The sequence below is a fragment of the Alosa pseudoharengus genome, unplaced genomic scaffold (assembly GCF_046254945.1).
Source record: "Alosa pseudoharengus isolate Yale_2024_CS ecotype anadromous, Long Island Sound unplaced genomic scaffold, YU_APseudo_1.1 YU_APseudo_1.1_scf_8, whole genome shotgun sequence".
NCBI lineage: Eukaryota > Metazoa > Chordata > Actinopteri > Clupeiformes > Clupeidae > Alosa > Alosa pseudoharengus.
Genome location: NW_027468870.1, coordinates 6,281,278 through 6,295,363, shown reverse-complemented (window position 1 = coordinate 6,295,363; position 14,086 = coordinate 6,281,278). Strand labels below are relative to the sequence as shown.

Genomic DNA, 14,086 nt, shown 5'->3' with positions numbered 1-14,086 from the left:
AAGTCTAGTGGGGCGGGGGGCGCTTCCGGTCATGGAGCCGAGCAGACGTAGTTAAGTGAGCTCCTTGGAAATGTGATAGGAATTGTTATTTTCAAGACGAGTACCATCTCAAAGTTTAATATTTATACACTGGGTTGATCTAGTGTGCATTATTTCATTGGTCACCGGTTATTTAATCGGACTTTTGCGACGTTTCAAAGTTTTTCAGTCAGGTCAGCCACAATGCGTAGTGCTAAGCAGCGAGTTGCCAATGCTAAAGATGGTGAAAATTCTGCACGTGGTCAGGATGACCAGTCTAGTGCTCCTTTAAATGTGGCGACTTTCACTGACCAGTTAAACATATTGAAGACGGAACTTTTTGGGAAAATTGAGTCAGTGGTTGGAGTATTGAGAACTGAAATATCATCTGTGCGTGAAGAATTGACCTCCACTACCAGTGCTCTGCAAGTTACATTGGACTCTCATGCTAACCGGCTAGTCGAAGTTGAGAACAGTGCAGTTTTTTGTGGAGATTCTGTACGGGATTTGCACACTACCGTCACCACCCTGACCGGTGAGGTGTCGTCCTTGAAAGCTAAATGTGAGGAGCTAGAAAGTAGATCTAGACGGAATAACATCCGAGTGATTGGCTTGAAAGAGGGCGCAGAGGGTCCTCAAGCAGCTAGCTGGCTAGCTAAATGGCTGCATGATATTCTGGATCTTAGCTTTGAGCCAGCCATCGATCGTGCTCACAGAGCCTTACGTCCTAAACCGAAGAGTAACGAGGCACCACGGCCGGTGATTTTACGACTGCTGTATCAGAGGGACAGGGCCGTTCTACTTCGCAAAGCCAGGGAGATGGGCGACTCACTACAACATGATGGCAGAAGGGTGCATTTATTTCCCGACCTCACGGCTGCTCAATCTAAGAAACGCGAGGAATTTACTGATGTCAAACGCTTACTGCGTGGGAATTCTGCAGTCAAGGACTATGGATTTTTCTACCCGGGCCATCTGAGGATCACTCTACTCAACGGCGAACAACACAGATTCGAAAATCCAGCCGCAGCTGAATGCTTTATACGGCAGCATCCACTGATTCAAGAAAGCCCCGCCGAGGTGAATGACAACGTCGCTCCTAATGATCGTGCGGATGTGGACTAATGACCGCGCAGATGTGACATAACTTGGGAAGGTAGGCTAATGTGGGCCAAGTTTGACAGCAGAGTTAATTTAAATGGAAGTGGGGGAAATGTTGACTCTTTACCTCCTGTGTTCACCAACTGGCCTCCACTCTCTCCCACTCAGGCCGTTTAATGTTTTTGTTCTATTGGCCCGCTGCTTCAGGCTAGTGGATCTCTCAACCTTACAATAAGATTTATTTTAGTACTCCCTCATTGGTATGTGTGTTATTACCATCACATGTTCCTATTGAAGCGTATAGCTTCTTGAAGTTCTGGAAGATAACAAAATGTTCATAGCTGCAGCTTGTTTGGGAAGCTGTATCTGGCTTTCGTTTGTGCTTACATTTTCTAAATGCTCTCAGTTTTGTATTGTCATTGTGCATTTTTTGTGTCCTTCTTTTCTTTTGGTTTTGTTTTGTTTTGTTTTGTATGGTTGTTTTTGTCCCGCTCCCACTACATGGTCTTATATTATACCCCTGCCTATCTGTCCTCTTTTATTTATCTACTCTTTATTTTTTGCAACATTGACTGATATGGCGTCATATGACAGCAGCTAATGGTTCTTCAACACAGGGAGGTGACCTCTCTGTTGTGAGCTGGAATGTAAAGGGCTTGAATTCACCAGTCAAGTGCAACAAGGTCCTAAACCATTTACATAGCCTAAAGGCGATGGTGGCATTTTTACAAGAAACCCATTTGGGGGCTTTGGAGCACACAAAATTAAGGCGTAAATGGGTTGGGCAACTATATCATTCTAATTTTTCTAGCAGATCAAGGGGGGCAGCTATTATAATTCATAAAGCAGTCCCATTTAAAGCGCTACATACTGTTGCAGACCCTAACGGGCGCTTTGTTTTTGTTTCAGGCTCTTTATATAACATGCCAGTAGTTTTTGCCAGTGTATATGCACCCAATTGGGATAATGACGGATTTTTTCAGAAGCTTTTTTCAGCAATCCCCGACCTTCAATCCCATTATCTCATATTGGGTGGTGACTTTAATTGTTGTTTAAATACTTCTCTGGACCGGTCTTCCACTAGAGCCATTTGTGACTCAAAATCAGCTCATGTGATCAAATCTTTTATGGAGGAATATGGTGTTAGCGATCCTTGGCGGTTTCTGTATCCTCAAGCTAAAAAGTTTTCTTTTTTCTCTCCAGTACATCACTCCTTCTCTCGTATTGACTTTTTTCTTTTAGATAATAGGCTCCTTTCTCATACACGTACAGTGTCTTATAATCCAATTGTAATCTCTGACCATGCTCCAGTTTCTTTAGTGCTATCTTTTCCTGAGAAGCCCACCTCCCGCATCCCCTGGCGTTTTAACTCACTTTTGCTTTCAGATGAGGCATTTGTCCACTTTATATCAGTCCAGATAGATGTCTTTGTATCTACTAATGTTTCTCCAGGGGTTTCTGCCTCACTTATTTGGGAGACTTTCAAGGCGTTTATTAGGGGACAAATTATAGGCTTTTGTGGATTCCGGGGAAAACAGCGCAGAGAGCGTCAAGCTCAGCTTCTTACTGAAATAGCCCGGCTGGATGATGACTATGCTTCTAGCCCAACACCAGAGAGATTTAAAAGACTTATTGCCTTAAAATCTGAGTTTGATATTTTGGCTACTGAACAGGCAGAAGCTAAACTCTTAAAATTGAGACATTCTTTATATGAATGTGGGGATAGGCCATCCAGGTTACTGGCATACCAACTTAGACAGGCCTCCATCTCCAATCTAATTCCTAGAATAGCTACTCCATCAGGCATAGTGACTGATCCTTTAGAAATAAATAAAGCATTTAAAGGCTTTTACAGTGCCCTTTACACATCTGAACTTAACACTGATCCTCATGCATTGACATCCTTCTTTAATAAAATTAAACAAGAAATGCCTACCATTACTTCTAACCAGAGGGATACCCTTGATCAAACTCTCCATGGAGACGAAATTATTAAGGCAATCTGTTCTATGCAGTCTGGAAAGTCCCCTGGACCTGACGGACTGCCAATAGAATTTTATAAAAAGTTTTCCGTCCAAATTGTGCCTCTTTTGTTAAATATGTTCAGTGAATCCTTATCGTCTGGCACGCTGCCCCCCTCTCTCCGACAAGCCTCTATCTCCTTAATATTAAAGAAGAATAAAGATCCAGACTACTGCTCTTCATACCGCCCCATATCACTACTAAACGCAGATATTAAGATTCTTGCTAAAGCCCTATCTCTTAGATTGGAAGTTGCTCTTCCCTCCATTATACACCCAGACCAAACTGGATTTATCAAAAACAGACACTCTTTTTTCAATTTACGACGCCTCTTTAATATTATATATGATAACAACAACTCTCAAAGTTCTGAGGTAGTTGTCTCTATGGACGCCGAGAAAGCTTTCGACAGAGTGGAGTGGGGCTATCTTTTCACATGTCTTTCTAGATTTGGCTTTGGTGAGGGCTTTCTTGCGTGGGTGCGGCTGCTTTACTCCTCTCCTCTGGCCTCAGTCCGCACAAATAGTAATTTCTCTGAATGCTTTCCACTGTTTAGAGGTACTAGGCAGGGCTGTCCCCTTTCTCCCCTCCTTTTTGCAGTGGCAATTGAACCGCTGGCTATTGCACTCCGCAACCTAACGACTTTTAAGGGTATCGTCCGCTATGGCATACAACAAAAAGTTTCTTTATATGCGGATGACCTCCTTTTATATATTTCGCAGCCAATTGAGTCTATGCCACATATTCTTGAGACCTTAACACGCTTTGGAGCTATATCAGGATATAAACTCAATCTTGATAAAAGTGAAGTCTTTCCTGTTAACCAAACTACCCCCTTGAGTTCACTGTTACAACTTCCGTTTAAAGTGGCAAAAGATGGCTTTAAATACCTGGGCGTAGCAATTTCTCCTAAATTTAATAATCTCCTCAAGATAAACTTTGAAACTCTACTTTCACGTGTTAAGGATGACCTCAATCGCTGGTCATTACTGCCCTTATCGCTAGCTGGTAGAATAAACTCAGTAAAAATGAATATCCTCCCTAAATTTCTCTATTTCTTTCAGTGTATCCCAGTGTTTATCCCTAAATCTTTTTTTCACCGCTTGGATGTGGTAATATCACAATTCATTTGGAACAGGGGGGTCCCAAGGCTACGCAAGACAGTCCTACAAAAATCTAAAAATGATGGAGGGATGGCTTTACCCAATTTTTTATTTTATTACTGGGCAGCCAACATGCAAATAGTCATGTACTGGATGCGGGCAGATCAAGAGAAATCCCCGGCTTGGTGTCGGATGGAGGCCCTTTCAAGTGCACCTGACACTTTATATGCACTAGTCACCTGTTCACCTCTATTAAAAAACTCTAACAGTGGAAAGAACACACTTGTCACATCCACATTGCGTATTTGGAAACAGTTCTGTAAATATTTGGGAATCAAAACTCCATCTCTCCACATGCCGCTTAGCTACAACCCACTGTTCCCTCCTTCTATGGAGCATGGTGGTTTCAGGCTGTGGCACCAGAAGGGCCTAGTCACAATTAGGGACTTGTTTGTAGATCGTGTATTTGCCTCATTTGAACAGCTAGTTGAGAAATTTGAGCTTCCCCGTACTCATTTTTTTAAGTACTTACAAGTACGACACTTTTATAGAAAGATATACACAGATTTTCCTAATATGCCTGCAGATATTTCTATTGATAGGATTTTTAAGTTGCCCCTCTTAATCAAGGGGCTGGTATCCACACTGTATAGAGTTATATTATCTCTATGTTCTCCTCCTGACCAATCCCTTTTAACCCTCTGGTCCCAAGATTTGGGGATGGATTTGACACTGGCCTGGGGGTCTATTCTTGGCCGTGTCCACTCATCTTCAGTGTGTGCTAGGCATGGGGTGATTCAATGTAAGCTTTTACACCGTGTGTACTGGACCAAGGCCAGACTATCCCGTGTTTATCCCAACACTGATCCAATTTGTGATAGGTGCCGTCAGCACCGTGGCACTTTGGTGCATATGTTTTGGACATGTCCCTCTTTGTATACATACTGGTGTTCTGTATTTTCTTCTGTCTCAGACATGCTGCAGATACAATTAGAGCCATGCCCCGTCGCGGCCTTGTTTGGTGTCCTTCCTGACACTGTCAAATTATCTAGGTCTAAATCAGACTTTGTTGCATTTCTTTTACTCATAGCTAGGAGGTTAATTTTGATTCACTGGAAAGCTAAATATCCTCCCTCACACTCTTTATGGATAAGAGATGTGCTATTTTTTTCAAAGCTTGAAAAGATTAGACACTTGAAGAGAGGTGCTGTGTCGAAATTTGATAAAGTCTGGCAGCCTTTTCTTGCTTATGTTGACTCCTTGGACATACAGCTTCCAGAGGCTTTATAATTCAGTAATTGCCATAAAAATGCCTATAGCCTGGTGAAGTTGACCCTAGACTTCATCCCTCCCACATATATATATATATATATATATTTTTTTTTTTTTTTTTTGACATAAGACCATAACCCCCCCCCCCCCCCCCATGTTCTGTCTTTCGTTTTGTTTGGTTTGGTTTGGTGTTGTTTTACTGCATTGTTTGGATTTGCTTTGTTTGTGTATTTGTTTTTTGTTTGTCATATAATTTTGGTTTATCTTTCTTTATTGACTAGTGCAACCTAAGCTCAGGATGGGTGGGCGGGTGGGGAGGGTGTGGGTGTAGTTTATAATATTGTCTTGCTTTATTGATTTTGTTTTATTTCTTGTATTTGACTGTATTGTCAATCTAAATTGCATATGTATATCTTACATGCATACGTATATTTACTGATTCTATCTTTGCATGGATTTTGAACTGTAAAAAAAAAAAAAATCAAAATAAACCATGGGGAAAAAAAAAAAAAAAGTCTAGTGGGGCTACATACCCACCAAATTTCATGTGCCCCGGTGGTTCGGTGTCCCGGGTATCGTTGACCAAAAATTCAGGAAGTAGATGACGGGGGAAAAAAAATGACAATCCCTATATGACCGCCGCTAGCGAAGCTAGCGAAGCGGTCATATAGGGATTGTCATTTTTTTTTAAAGGTGTGTCATACCTGCACGCAACCACAGGTTACAATACAGGTGTGTCATCCTGTACCTGGACCCAACCACAGGTTACAATACAGGTGTGTCATACCTGCACACAACCACAGGTTACTATATAGGTGTCATACCTGCACACAACCAGGGTTCTGTTAAAGTTTGTAACGTTATTGAAACGTATCAATTAATTTCAGATTTGTGCAGTAGGATAGGGGTGGCAAGGGCACATAGGGCTGGCAAGAAAAGAATGTAGAACATTAGAGAACCCTTTTGCAATTATGTAAGCACATGATGTAATCTGAAAACTGCTACCCTGAGTAAAAAAAAACAATGCAAACTAGAAACGTAATGCCAGAGGAATTACAATAGTGGATGGAAAGCTGCTGGCTTAGTGTTGGTGGGGAGATTCCTGAAAAAAAAAACCTTAATCTTTGAGTTCATACAAACCCTCGTACCAAAAAACCTTGTGTGTCAAGGCGTGTTTTTGACCTTGAAATTTGACCTTTGACCTCCAACATCAATTCACTTCATCTTTGAGTCCATACAAACACTCATACCATATTTCAGGCATGTATGTAAAGACATTCTTCAGATATCGCACTCAGAGTAGTCATGGACTTGACCTTTGACCTGCAACATCAACTCACGTCATCTTTGAGTCCATACAAACACTCGTACCAAATTTGAAGCACGTGCGTCAAGCCGTTCTGGAGATATAATGCGCAAAGCATGAGATATGACTGTGACTTTTATTTTGACACACGGGAAACATTTTAACAGGATGTGTAGTTCAGGGAGAGCCATATTGTATGCTTAGAAGCTGAGACAGTTGGATTCACAGGTGACTGTGCTGGTGTTCTGATTAGCCCAGGAACTACTCTGGGAGCTTAACGAGCGCAGCTGGCTTTAGGCCATTATGACATCACAGCCTCCATTCAAGTCTATTGGGGGAAAATGAGCTTAACATTTGTAATCCCCTATTTCTCAAAAAGTATAAACTTTTCGAAAAATCTGAAATGATAACTCTCTTGTCCAATTCCAGACCTACACAACAGTTATTTCAACATGTCTGTAAGTTAAGCGGTTAGAGCTGCATTCATTTTTGAAAAGGTAAAAAGAAAAGGTTATAAGAAGAAGAAGAAGAAGCCAGGGGATTTCATGATAGTAGATTACATCCACTATAATGATCTCAGCTGGTACTCTGTCTATAATGGAGTAGAATGGAAAAGTGTCTCCAAACTTGACTGGTAGTGTCAGTGGCGTCGTTAGACCTGGGCATTCGAGGCTATAGCCCCAGATGTCTTAGGAATAGCCTCGGATCTCTGTGCCTCAAAAAAAATAATAATGAAACCGCCCCAGAGATTTTTATGAGGTTCCAACCGAACGCCACGGCCAGCAGCCACAACTGCAACAACTGCAACATTGTTACTAACGCTGACCTGGCGTTCCTTATGGAGTTGTAATAATTTGTTGCAAATCGGTGTTATAAACTTCCCATCTCTGTCGAACTGATATTTCCAGAGCCTGTCTACAGAAAAAACTGTCAACGCAAGTAGGGGTTGAGAGTGAGACATCGTCTCCCTCAACCCCTGATACTTCCATCAGCTCAGGTTTGTGAAAAAAACAGCCAGCACTAGCTTTGAATTAATGGTCTGTGTTACCAGCTAGTAGCCAGCCTTTGTACCTTGCTAGCTTTAAGAAACTTCATTTGGATAACTAAAGAGATAAACTTACTTACGTATCCTACCGGCTCTGTGGGATCGAATCACATTCTTTATAAGCAGTATATATGTGTGTGTGTGTGTGTGTGTGTGTGTGTACCCCAGGTTAAATTCCGACTGCTCCAGTGGTATGAATTCCCCTTCCTTGGTCTGGCGTGACTTGATGAGCTTGGCGCGGATCTTGGCGTCCACCATGTGGCTCTCTCGCAGGTCGCCGATGCGGAAGAGCAGGCAGAGCTTCTCGTCGCGCTCGGAGATGACGCAGTGCTTGCTGAAGATGAGCGTCTGCGCTCGCTGCTGCGGCCGCGAGATCTTCACGAACATGCAGCCCACCATGAGCGCGTCAATGATGGACCCCAGGATGGACTGCAGCATGATGAGCAGCACCCCCTCCCAGCAGTGCGCCGACACCTGCCGGCTGCCGTAGCCAATCGTGCGCTGGCTCTCCACCGACAGCAGCAGCGCCGACAGGAAGCCGTCCACGTTCTCGAAGCAGGCCGGCCAGTCGGGGTCGCCGGCGTGAGCCACGTCGCCGCGGAGCCAGGCGTCCAGGAGGTAGACGAGTCCGAATGCCAGCCAGGTGCTGAGGTAGCAGGCGGTGAAGACGCACAGGAACCAGCGGTACTTGAGGTCCACCAGCGTGGTGAAGATGTCCGACAGGAAGCGGCTCTTGTCCTCGATGGGCCCCAGGTTCACGCGGCACTTCCCGTCCTTGGTCACGTAGCGCTGTCGCTGCATCCCCATGACAACGGCGCTCTCGTCGCCGAGCAGCTTGCAGCGCTGATTCCGCTGGATGTGTTTGGTGGCAGGGTTCGCAGGGCCATTCCGGTCGGCGTTCCGGTCAGAGCCGAGCACACTGGCCTGCCAGCGGGAGCTGAAGCGTTTGAGGTGTCGGCCGGGGAGCGTGCGCAGGGCTTTGCTCAGATCGTCCGGCGCCGCAGCGTCCTGGACAGCAGGGGGAGGGGCGGTTTGGGGGGACGGGGGGGACGGGGGGGACGGAATGACGGGTGGACTGGGAAGAGCCGGAGTGTTTGGAAAACTGGGAATGGCTGGCTGTGAGGAGCTGACCCTGTGGGAGAGGATGGGAATGTTGTGGGAGTTTAGCGCTGCTACCGCCACAGCTGCAGCCTTCATCCCCACCTGCACACACAGCAGAGGGACACATTAGTGCAATGTATACAATGTTACAAGTTGGTAAACTAGTTATTAGCCGTATTGGCTAGTGGTAGTTGATATTGTTTTCATTATGGCTGTCTGTTTAATTGCGCTTAGACTGGCCTTGGTGTGGTGAGTTTTTAGAGGGGGTGGTTTTCCGCGTGATCAATTAGGACTAGCATTTTAAAGTGTTTATTGTGCTGGAGCGTCAGCGGAGGCGTCAGCGCTCGTGTGCAGCCGTCCTCGTGTGAAGACTTACTCGTGTCAAGACGAATCGAGTCTACCTGCGACGAGTCCACCGAGCAAGGTCACAAGCAAGGCACCTCTCAGATAAGTTTCACTCTTGTCTCACCTTGTTTTGTTATCTGACAATCCTTCTAATAATGTGCCTTCAACATATCCCTGTACCCGGTCAGGTTAATAAGCGCACTGATGTTGAAAGGCAACAATCAGTTCAGCAGGCTTGTCCTACTTTTTCTGTAGGGTTGTGGAATTGCCAATCTGCAGTGAATAAAGCGGACTTCATTCCTGCTCTGGCCTCACAGTTATCGCTTCAATTGCTTGCGCTTACAGAGACGTGGATTAGGCAAGAGAATACTGCGTTTACAGAGACGTGGATTAGGCAAGAGAATACTGCGCTTACAGAGACGTGGATTAGGCCAGAGAATACTGCCACGCCTGCAGCGTTGTCGACCAATTATGCTTTTTCGCATACCAGTCGTTAGAGGAGGCGGGACAGGCTTTCTCTGATGATTAGAGGTTTACACAGTTGCTGCCTGCTCAGGTCCACAACTTGTTTGAATATCATGCCATCATGATAACTGAGCCATACAAATTATACTTGGTGGTTATTTATCGCCCTCCAGGACAACTTGGGAACTTTGTGAACGACTTGGACATTCTACTGTCTGCTATTCCAATGGATGCATGCCCATTATTAATCCTTGGCGATTTTAATATTCATTTGGATAACTCGTCTTCAATTGACTTCCTGTCCTTACTCACCTCATTTAATATCACACGTGTCCACAGTCCTCCTACTCACAAGGCTGGTAAAGATCTTGATTTAATTCTGGTATGTAACTGTAATACAGACAACGTTTTGGTTAATCCATTACATGTATCGGATCATCACTTTATCAGATTCTCTGTGCGTCTCCTGGATAACCCAGCAGCTCCTCCTCCGACAATTTCGTTCCGGCGTAACCTCAGATGCCTCTCAAGCGACCATTTTGCAACATTAGTAACATCTGCTTTACCTACTCCTAGCTCATTCTTGGCACTTGAGGTTAATGACGCTACAGAGACTCTCTGCTCTATACTGGCATCTTGTCTGAATGCAGCATGTCCTCTTTCATCAAGACCTACTCGTTCTAAACCTCGTCATCCATGACTGACGGACAGTAAGGAACTTAGAGCTGCTGAGAGGAAATGGTGTAAATTCAGAGATGGAAATGATCTTAGTAACTACCAGTCTTTGCTGTCATCCTTTTCATCCACTGTTACACTTGCAAAAAAGGCATTCTATCAAAGCAAGATTGAGAGCGCCACTGACAGTAGAAAACTTTTTCTACTTTCAAATCTCTTCTCAATCCTCCACCACCACCATCAACTACTTCACTGTCAGCAGACGACTTTGCAACATTTTTCACTGAAAAAGTTGCTAAAATAAGTGCTCAGTTTGATGTACCTATAAGGAGGGCTATGCCTTGTGTTAGTATGACAGCATCATTGGACTTTCTCTCCTCTTGATGAGGAAGCAGTCTCTCAATTGCTTCAGCGAAGTCGTCCAACAACATGCCCATTGGATCCTGTCCCGTGCACTCTTCTACAGTCTGTCTCACCCGCTGTTCTACCAGCAGTCACACGTGTATTTAATGCTTCACTCAGTTCTGGAATAGTTCCTTATTCTTTTAAACAGGCTAGGGTTAGCTAAGTTTGTGACTTTCTTCATCAGAATAATCTACTAGACCCTATGCAGTCTGGTTTCAAGATTGGTCATTCTACTGAAACTGCTCTTCTGTCTGTGACTGAAGCATTGAGAGTAGCTAAGTCCTTTGCTCAGTCATCAGTATTAATTCTACTAGATCTATCTGCAGCCTTTGATACTGTTAACCATGACATTCTCCTTTCTATACTATCTGAACTGGGAATTTCTGGAAAAGCTCTTGACTGCGTTCTTTCAACGTGTTTTGGCAAGGACAGGTATCTAAGTCTCATGACCTCATCACAGGTGTGCCTCAGGGATCAGTATTAGGACCCTTGCTTTTCTCTATTTACACCACTTCCTTAGGTGATACCATTCGCTCCCATGGATTTGACTATCACTGTTATGCAGACGACACTCAACTTTACCTGTCTTTCCCACCTGATGACTCTAGTGTTTCCCACCGGATTTCTGCATGCCTTAAGGATATTTCAGCCTGGATGAAAGATCGGCACCTTCATCTTAATCTGTTTCCAGATGTGTTTCCAGCTAAAACAGCTATTCCCCAACAGATTAACATCCAGCTTGACTCAACTTCACTGATCCCAACTAGATCGGCACGTAACTTGGGCGTTGTAATTGATGACTGACTTAACTTCTCTGAGCATGTAGCTTCTATTGCAAAATCATGTCGGTTTATGCTTTACAATATTAGGAAGATCAGACCTTATCTGACACAAGATTCCACACAAGACCATGGTCATCTCTAAGCTGGACTATTGTAATTCACTATTATCTGGCTTACCCGCTTATGTAATAAGATCATTACAGCTGATTCAGAATGCTGGAGCACGCCTGGTCTTCAATCAGCCAAAGAGGACACATGTAACTCCTCTCTTAGTTACTCTCCATTGGCTCCCTATAGTAGCCAGAATTAAATTTAAATCTCTCACTTTGGCCTATAGAACACTGACTGGATCTGCTCCTAGTTATTTTAATTCAATAATCAAGCCTTACATCCCCAACCGCCCACTGCGGTCTTCTGATGAGCGTCTGTTATGTCGACCAGTCATAAAAACTAGGTCTAATTCCAGACTCTATTCCTCAGTGGTTCCATGTTGGTGGAATGAGTTGCCCTGTGCTCTTCGTTCCTGTGGTAGTTTTGGGTCGTTTAAGAGGGGTCTAAAGACATTCCTATTCAACATGTGCTTAGTTGTTAAATCGCTTATGTGTTATGGTTTGTATAATATTGTTTTATTTTCATTAGGCTGTTAATTAATTTGACATTATTGTTTATTATTGATATTCTCCTTAATGTAGTCTTAGCATGTCATTGTTTTTATATTATTGATTGAATGGACATTATTGTTTTATTATTGCCTTTCCCCTCATTTTCATTGCTTATTTTTACAATTAGGCTATTGATTGAATTGATATTATTGTTTATTATAACTATTCTCCTTATTATATTTGACCAACATTCTAATCTGTTCCCTGTTCAATTTTAAATATTATTATTTTGTTTTGTATTTATGTGTCGCTTTGGACAAAGGCGTCTGCTAAATCCATAACCATATATATATGATATACACACACCACGATCTTCTTGAATTTCCCCTTGGGGGTCAATAAAGTATCTATCTATCTATCTATCTATCTATCTATCTACACTAGAATATCCCTTGTATCATTTATTAGTCACACACACACACACACCACAATCTACTGTACACACTTCAGGATGTCACACACACATCGAGATCCACACCCCACAGAATATCAGTCATATTAAAACCACACACACACCATGACCCATACACTGTGTAAAGAACCCTGAGAAAAAGTATGGAAGCCAGAGAGATAAAACTCCATCAGACCTTAGTATGGAAGCCAGAGAGATAAAACTCCATCAGACCTTAGTATGGAAGCCAGAGAGATAAAACTCCATCAGACCTTCCATAGCAACAGATGCATCTATGATGGAGCAGGACTGGTTCATATTGGCACGCTCTGATGGAGCGGGACTGGTTCATATTGGCACACTCTGATTGCATCCGTGATGGAGCTGGACTGGTTCATATTGGCATGCTCTGAATGAGGTCAGGGGCCACAGTGACTTGTTCAGGCCAAAATGGTGGCTGCACTACAACAGCGCCATCTAGTGACTGTTGACAGGAAAGCAACCGAGTGTTGCCTCAGTACTCCTTTACTCTTTGACCTTTAGACAGGTCAAGTTTGTATTCACAAGGTCTTGCACCATAAATATATACATAGAATGGCTAGATGTCTCATGGCGGAGTCTCCAACATCACCAGCGGCCATCTTGTCACAGACAAGCTATCTGGTGGGCTCTGTGGTACCTGATGGCTCTTCTACTAAAGGCAGAACAATGCCCCCAGGCTATAACAATGACACCTTCAGGTCACTACCTGTCATTACAGTGCACCATTGAAACACAATGTTGAGTTAGCGAGCTGGCCGCAAGATGGCCGCGAGGTGCGGACGTCGACCTCCATTGGCCAGCAGCGCGGACGAGACATCTAGCCATTCTTTATATATCTATGTCTTGCACTGCCTAGATGTCTGTGATTGTGAGAATTACAGATGTGTGTGTGTGTGTGTGTGTGTGTGTGTGTGTGTGTGTGTACCTTCTTTGAGTAGGGTGTGTATCTGGTCTTTACAGGTGTTGGGCGGGGCAGGTATGCCAACAGGTGTTTGGCCGTGAGAGCCTGAGCAGGCGGGATGGAGTTCCTCCTGGGGTCCAATCGCGTTGGAGAACCATGCTGCTGGCCAATCAGAGCAGGAGAACTCTTCCGCTGTCCAAGAAAGCCAGGAGAACTACACTGCTGCCGAATCAAAACTGGACACCGATGCCGCTGTCCAATCAAAACTGGAGAAGCGCCCTGCTGTCCAGTCAGAAGAGAGGATTGGACCTGCTGTCCAGAGGGTCGGACCTGCTGTCCACTCAGAAGAGAGGATTGGACCTGCTGTCCACTCAGAAGAGAGGGTTGGACCTGCTGTCCATTCAGAAGAGAGGATTGGTCCTGCTGGTCAGCAGGTTCCTGAGATGCCAT

General features: G+C 44.1%; 1 protein-coding gene across 1 annotated transcript in view; it reads right to left on the bottom strand.

Annotated features, from left to right (window-relative positions):
• Window positions 1–14,086, bottom strand: part of LOC143112058 (G protein-activated inward rectifier potassium channel 4-like) — a 21,602-nt gene extending 7,516 nt beyond the window's left edge. The window contains exons 1-2 of the mRNA XM_076274309.1: window positions 13,661–14,086; window positions 8,031–9,070 (exon numbers count right to left, since the gene is read on the bottom strand). Coding sequence (XP_076130424.1) covers window positions 8,031–9,070; window positions 13,661–14,086 — 1,466 coding nt within the window. The remainder of the gene's footprint in view (window positions 1–8,030; window positions 9,071–13,660) is intronic.